Raw genomic sequence first — 7658 nt, forward strand, 5'->3', positions numbered from 1 at the left:
TTTACCGTTTGACATTTGCATGACATTGAAATGAAGCACAATATTTTAATGCCTTAAGGCTTTGATACATTTTAATGGCTAATCAATTCAACACAGCATTATATACACACCCAATTCAGTAAATAGCATAGCAGGCCACTCACCAGCCAGAAATCCCCTGGAAATCAAACACTACAGTTTAAAAGCAGAGAGCATTAATACATATGGAGAATGAAAACTGAGTATCTTATTTAGCTTATACCTTTAGCACGTCCATAGAATTGGGTTTCCTTGCATCCCACACACAGTAATCAGTCAAAAGGACAAACAATAGGTACTACATCAAGAGTGAGTACAAAAAAGCTGCCATAAGTGCTTTAACACCCTTAGACAAGAGCGACTCCCACATTACACTCCCACATTTCACTTGAGCGTTGTGGAGAACTTTGGCACATTCTGCTGTTTGCTCTAGTTACAGTAATGGACAGCTCATTTACTAACACAATCTAAAGCAACAGGAGCTAGATCATGTTCACAATCTATATACATATCAGTAAGCAAGGCGACTGGGGTCGGTTTCTTAGTTCTGATTAGCATGGAGAGCAGCCATCTCTCCAAGTCACTCAGATTTAGAGAGCTAAATAGAGCCCACAATCTGACAATAGCGTCAGTGACACTTTATAAAAGTAAAAAAAAAAGTGTGAACCAAAACCAGAGACGCTACATCCATTGTGAAAATTAGCAACAGACATCAGAGAGTCATCCTCCTGGACTGAGAACCAAGGGTATAAGACTGGTGAGCAGGGGGAGGGGCTTAAAGTTATAACGACCCAACGTGGTCTCAGGGCAATCTGTATTATTCTCAACGTAAATCTGTGACACTCCATTTAGTATGATATATTACGTTACATTAGGTTACGTTATGAATGGAATTGCGGTCAAACAATATCATACAGTCACGGATTGCGCCCACCCCTCCTCTTTGACCAACCTCCCTACTTTCGTTTCTGTCTAAAGTAACTAGACCATTAGTCGGTATCATACATCTTGGAGGTGCTCAGAGATACATAAAGTATGGCTCTGAGGCTAGGCTGAGGTGATTAACCTGCTGGCCAGATGAACGATGTGTCAGTAATTGGAGCCCTCCAGGGAAGCAGCCAGCAGTAGGTAGGGGATCCAGGTTGCAGGTGTGTCTCACAGGGGATGGATGGAGTTCAGTGGTGTGATGTGTAACTGCCCCCCTCAGGCCCAGTCTATGGGGTGATGGAGACGTGAAAGGGCACAGTTTTTAACAGCGCAGCCCTTTCCTGCCCAGGAACCGCAGGACTGCATAGTTATATGTGGTGGCTACCACATACATAAACTACAGAGAAAGATGAAGAGTGGGACAAAAGAGAAACTATTAAAAAAATCAAAGAATTCCAAAATATGTTTTTGCAAAAGTGCAGCTTCATTCAGATGACACAATTATTCAATAGCCTCACAAGCTGATCTCTCTTCATGCACACATTGATCACTTCCATATGGGGCGGCAGCGTAGCCTAGTGGTTAGAACGTTGGACTAGTAACTGAAAGGTTGCAAGTTCAAATCCCCGAGCTGACAAGGTACAATCAATCTGTCGTTCTTCCCCTGAATAAGGCAGTTAACCCACTGTTCCTAGGCTGTTATTGAAAGTAAGAATTTGTTCTTAACTGACCTGCCTAGTTAAATAAAGGTAAAATAAATAAAATATGCCCCCACAGTTATGCCTATATAACACTAAGTCTGTTCTCTATTGGTGAGCTTTTCTCTTATGACCTGGCTGGTCTTGTCATCTTAATCATTGTTGAAAATCAATAAAAACTTAGCTACATTTTTCTATTTCTCTGTTATTATTCTTCTATGCCAAAGAGCCTCAAATTAACCCCATACCTCTTTGGTGGTATGCCTTAAACTAAGCCAAATGGAGCTGCAAAATTCAAGTCGGTAATACTTTATAATAATATAAGCCATTTATAAATGAACTAAATATTACCAAATGATGTATACATCTTTAAATGATTAGTGCATTAGTTAAACATAATAATTTTTGTAATTTTTAACTAATATAGTTACTAGTAATGTACTGATATTTAACTATTAATAATCTGCTAATAGTTTATTTACTCATTTATAAATGGTTTATAAAGGATAGCTATTATAAACTGCGTTATAAATGATAAACTCTGAACTTAAACCAAGAGGTTGACAGGCCCCATAGATTCATCAGTCTCTGAACTTAAACCAAGAGGTTGACAGGCCCCATAGATTCATCAGTCTCTGAACTTAAACCAAGAGGTTGACAGGCCCCATAGATTCATCAGTCTCTGGGTGGACGTTCTTTCTCACCAGAGCCAAGAGAGCGATCCCTGCACCAGCAAAGGCAGCAATATATAGGTCATAGGTGACGAAGAACTGCAAAGACAGAACAAGCAAATATGATCAAATACATTTTAGTACACATTATAAAACGAAGCCTCATAGAGTGCATGTATTGTACATTGATTTGCAATGCGGAATGATAATTTAGCTATGTATTTTGTGGTTTAAAGGTTACATAATCTAGGAACTCTCATTCTTTCAAAGTAGTTTTATTGTCAGACAGAGCTACCACCAATTCACCTCTTTTGTTTTGCAAATGGATGCCAAGGTCATTCCACAAGCCTTCCCTGGCATTGCATTCCAAGGCAGCAGTCCTAAAGTGAAGCTTGTCTCATTAATGTGAAATGAAGTACAGTACATTTCAAATGTAAAAATTGTATTAAAAAGAAAATAACATAAGGTGGCCCAGCTGGGCCCATCATAAGCTAAACGTACCATACTGCCGGGCATCCATGCAGATCCAGCCATGCTGGTTGATGCTGGGTGTCGTCTCAGCCAGGATGTTGATGGTGTGGCAGGTCTGTGCCATGTTGAAGAAGAAGAAGACGGGTATGGCTGTAAAGGCAAACACCGCCAGCCAGATCACTGCCAGGACGTATGTCACAATGATGAACTGTGTAGCAGGAAGCACAGTAGGAGGTCACAGGAAGTTATTGGTCAAATTCCAGGGAATCAGGATGTGACACAACATGTCCCATGAGGCCTTATTACTGCAGTAATACCCCACCACAGAGGGTAAATACTCTAACATGAGCCTAATATCCCCAGAGCATAATATATGAGGGATTCATGGATAATTAACGATTGATTAATTAACTACTCTATGAATTGTTTATGGATTGTTTTTCAACCTCTATTGCAGTGGGTGGGTTACAAGCTAGAGTACAGTAGGCTATAGTGTCAATATTATTTTAGCAACCTAACAGCGAGGTGACGTCATTCCCTCCTCCCCCCTGCCCCCTCACCTCTCTCTCCCACTCCCCTACTCACCGTCAGACTAAGGCAGCGGCCACATCTGGTGCTCCGGAACTCTCCGAAGGTCTGCTTGACGGCACTGGTGGTGTAGAATCCCTCGGCCAGCAGCAGGATGCAGTAAAGGAAGAAGAAAGAGGCCAGGCCATAGATCACGTACTGGAAGTACTTGATACTGGGAGACAAGGACAGGTCATAACAAGGAGAGGTCAGATATAAAAATTTGCTGTTGAAGGGTGGCTGCTCTCAACCTACCTAAAGGAAGGGGTACTACTACTACTACTACTACTACTACTACTACTACTACTACTACTACTACTACTAATACTACTACTACTACTGTAAGAGTCTTTACATTTATGTTGCTTGATTTGCACAACCTATCTACAAATACAAACACTTACTAGGAAGAAAATTCTACTCATCAATTAAAAGGACCACTCAACTCACAACGAGGCCAGGACAACATAGTCTTGTATGTTACGAGCGAAGTAAGTCTCGGCGAGAACCTCTGTGTTGGCCAGTGCCTCGTGCCCACAGCCACAGAACAGTGCCATGCCGGTGAAGCAGAGCAGAGTGGCCACCAGGGACGGGTAGGGCACTGCCCCCAGGCAGCGGATACAGCAATCATAACAACCTGGTGAGGGGGCATAATACATCAACACACAGGCGGCACACACCGCACACACCAACACACAGCACATCTACGCCACAGTCCAGACACCTGTCAGTCACCCTACTTGGGGAGCTGTTGAAAAGAAAGACCCCACTGTTTCTGCTGAAAATCCATCAACATCCACCAACAACTTCCATCAACAGGCATGAAAGCAACAGAAACATTTTAGCGAAACACAACAGCGAAACCAAGTGCAGCAGAGCAGCGTATCCAACCAAGTAACGTTAAAGCGTCCATACAAAACCAGCCGCCAATGACTTCACAGCACTCTCATACACTTCCTCCAATGTAAGCTGTGCTGGGGAAGCAGATAGGAAACATCCAGACTGTTAATGGCTGTATTGGTATAGGAATCAGAGAGAGAGATGCACCTAGGGCTTTGCAAAGCCAAGGCTGTCTGACCGGAAACATTTGCTGCTTTCGATCTTGTGCTCCTCAACAACAAGCAAAGAGTTTATGAACCAGTGATGCTAAAGGCTCTTCTGCAGGATATTGCAACTAAAGAACAGCTCTCTGCACTGGTTTCATCCGTGTGTAAAAGCTCCTCAGCTCCTGCCAACAGCTCACAGTTCAGCCCCTCTTCTCTCCAGAGTCCAACCCTCTTTCACCACCACCCGCCACCACAGGCGTCACCAAGAGAGGAGAGAGAGAAGAGGGCACTGAAGGATGGGCTCCAGGGGCTTAGAGAGAGAGCCTGTCTTTGTGGCGGGATACACAGTGCCCTTTGTCTTAGCTAGGAGTGGAGGAGAACAAAGGCCAGTGATGTCAAACAAACAAAGACCACACTAGCACCACCTCACACACACAAAACAAGCGCCCCCCCCCCACACACCACACACACACACACACACACACACACACACACACACACACACACACACACACACACACACACACACACACACACACACACACACACACACACACACACACACACACACACACACACACACACATACATACATACATACATACACACACACACACACACACACACACACACACAACCCAACAATCTAATAAACAAGCCATCGGGCGCCTGGGCAGGTGGGGCGGAGGTCAGGGAGTACCTCCACCACCAGGATTCTCACAGTACCGCTGGCAACGTCAGTGCTATTCACCCAGTCCAGCTACAGCTGGCTGGGACTGGTACTATGGCACCGAATAAGTGTCTATGTCAGCAGGGGGTGGGGACTGCGGTTCAAGTGTTCAAGGGTGGGAGGAAGCACAATGAATGGGTGGGGGAAACTGAAATATCTTCACAACAACCAAGTGGCTCATCAAAGTTGTATGATCTACAAACCCCATTCGGGAATGGCAAACACTGTCATGATCATACATAATAGATGACTGAGCAACTATTGCACACTGACTAAATGTTCCTGTAATATTATGGTTTCTGTGATTTTACTTGGTAGGAAGGAACAAAGTATATTAATTAAATATACTGCCATTTAAATAAAAACAGCAACAGCTGGAAAGTTGTTTGAGTCCCTGAAAATTACATCAGCTGCAGACGCCCCCTCTTCAGCTGTGCTTTGAAACGCCACGATAACCTATTAATAAAACCACAGCACAGATACCACTGAAGGATCATACCAAACTAAGTCCTTAAATCATGCTACATCTGAATCAACTGTAGTGCAGAGAAACTATTTTGTTTGAAGAAATAGTAGTGAAGGAGGAATAGTTGGTCGACTTAAACTGACTCCAGAGTCAGATCTACCGCGTGAATCAAAGGATTCCATGCAAATGTGCTAATTATGCCCTGGACAAGACTGGAAGTGTGAGAGCCTTTGACGTGATCGACCTTGCATGACCTCTCCCTGACAGCAGCCTGCGCTGGTCCTCTGTCTCTCTGAACCCCAATGAGTTCAATCCACCTTTTAGAAAATATTTGACAGATATTAGCTGTGTGAGAGCTGGTTTGATTTTAATTTTAATCTTATTGATTAGATGATGATCCTGAATGTATTTGAATCGCATGTTTTATTTTCAAGGAATTGCAATCAATATTTTGAGTAATGAGTATCAATAAGCTTAGCTTATCTAAAATGTTCCAAATTGGCTATTTAGTCTACAATATTATCTACATGCAACCTGGAATAATATATGAGCAATCCTGCCTATGTTTCTAATGTTGCAATACTACCAATGTTGTGTTATGAATAACCCATGAGGTACCCACAAGTGGACATTATAATTTTATCAGACAATCATACAATCAACTTGCAATAAAACCAGCAATTAGCACAATATTAATCAAGCCTTCATATTGTTCTCAAATGAAGCAACAATTATATTTTCTAAAATATATATATATATATATATATATATTTCAAAAGTAGATTAAATATATTCCACAGACTTTTACTATTAAGATAGTCATAGAAAATATAAAAAACTCATTAGATAACCACTTACCCATGTTCAGAAAGAGGTATGGGGTTATTGAGGTTTAGCTTGGCGGCTTTGTGACTGTGATTTGAGAAGTTATTCCCCACCACTCCTATATGAATCTGACTCAAGCTTTTGTCTGACCAACAATAGACAGACCCCCAGCTCCCAGAGCCAGCAGATCTTAAAGACACAAAGTCCCTTTTCAGCCACTACCCATCACTAATGCAGCCCTGGGTTCAACATTAAGGACAGTGCAGGGGTCAAAGACCTGTAGACCCTTGCTTTTCAGTCACTCTCATGCATAACAAGTTCACACAAACACATAGCCTTTTCTGTGTAGTACACTTGCAGCAGACTTCATTGTAAACATTGCTGTGGCATGTCTCCCTATAAATTGGCTTTGGATTTTAGGAGTAAGTTATTACATAGATACAGCTTGTATTAACTTTACAGGCATGGGTGCCCTTGATTTATAACTTGTTTTAAATGTTAGCAATCAGATACAACTCAATGAGCAGCACTTCATATCATTTCACATTTCAAAAGATATGCCATATTTTTCTACATTTCTCCTAGACTGAGTATGACATCCTGTATTCACCAATCCAGAGCAGAAACCTTATAACAATTTCCCTAAATACAATCCTATTCCTATGTGTACGGATCTACTATCTTAATTTGAACACTCTGTTTTTGCGGAGAATTCTCCAGCGCAGGAAGAAATTCAAATTATAGTGTATTTGAGGTTTAAAAAGGCTTCTAAAGTTTGTAATTTCTACTTTGAAATGTCAAACTTGATTTCCCCTAACAAAAAATGTATCAACCCCTACAAATTTTTTTTCCATTACTTATAATCAACATAATAATTCAGATTTCCTGTTGCTGCATAATTATTTTCCTGCTGTGAGAAACAGAGTGAAATTAAGATAGCAGATCTGTAGGCCTTTTTACTGTATGTGTGATCATCATGTGTGATCATGTGTGGGCTGCTGCATGGGCAGTTTATTCTCTCTTAGTAGCCAGGCTATTCATGGTCTGCATAGTATGTGTGCTGCCTATCTGAGGTACGTAAAGGGCACCACATGGTCAATGAGAGCAAGCTCTGGCTGCTGGGTGTGTTCGGCTCTTCAGAGAAGCATCTTCAGGAAACACAGAGAGATATGAAGAATATACAGACCAAAGGTATAAAACAAAAGACCTACCATGGAAATGCCACTGGACTGACATTGA

The 7658-nt window shown here is 41.8% G+C and overlaps 1 protein-coding gene across 2 annotated transcripts; it reads right to left on the bottom strand.

Annotated features, from left to right (window-relative positions):
* Window positions 1–43: 43 nt before the first annotated feature.
* Window positions 44–6583, bottom strand: plp1b (proteolipid protein 1b). 2 transcript variants are annotated; one of them, XM_014137672.3, is made up of 7 exons: window positions 6453–6583; window positions 3803–3989; window positions 3371–3527; window positions 2816–2993; window positions 2621–2694; window positions 2348–2413; window positions 44–1342 (listed from the first exon to the last, which is right to left on the bottom strand). In XM_014137672.3, exons 1-7 carry the CDS (start codon window positions 6454–6456, stop codon window positions 1268–1270), a joined length of 741 nt encoding a protein of 246 aa, XP_013993147.1. In that variant the 5' UTR covers window positions 6457–6583; the 3' UTR covers window positions 44–1267. The 2 variants fall into 2 exon arrangements, with proteins under 2 accessions (XP_013993147.1, XP_013993146.1); XM_014137671.3 differs by lacking the exon at window positions 6453–6583 and adding an exon at window positions 4400–4674.
* Between the last annotated feature and the right edge of the window lie 1075 nt (window positions 6584–7658).

The sequence above is a fragment of the Salmo salar genome, chromosome 13, assembly GCF_965601325.2.
Source record: "Salmo salar chromosome 13, fSalSal1, whole genome shotgun sequence".
NCBI classification, from domain to species: domain Eukaryota; kingdom Metazoa; phylum Chordata; class Actinopteri; order Salmoniformes; family Salmonidae; genus Salmo; species Salmo salar.

What these genes read in the sequence shown, in the direction of transcription:
- plp1b (XM_014137671.3), bottom strand. Translation starts at nt 4,439, where the DNA reads ATGTTTCCGGTCAGACAGCCTTGGCTTTGCAAAGCCCTAG. An exon ending in TATGTTGTCCTGGCCTCGTT is followed by an intron (nt 3,528 to 3,802) that starts GTGAGTTGAGTG and finishes CTTGTCTCCCAG; the next exon opens with TATCAAGTACTTCCAGTACG. An exon ending in CATGGATGCCCGGCAGTATG is followed by an intron (nt 2,695 to 2,815) that starts GTACGTTTAGCT and finishes GCTTCACTTTAG; the next exon opens with GACTGCTGCCTTGGAATGCA.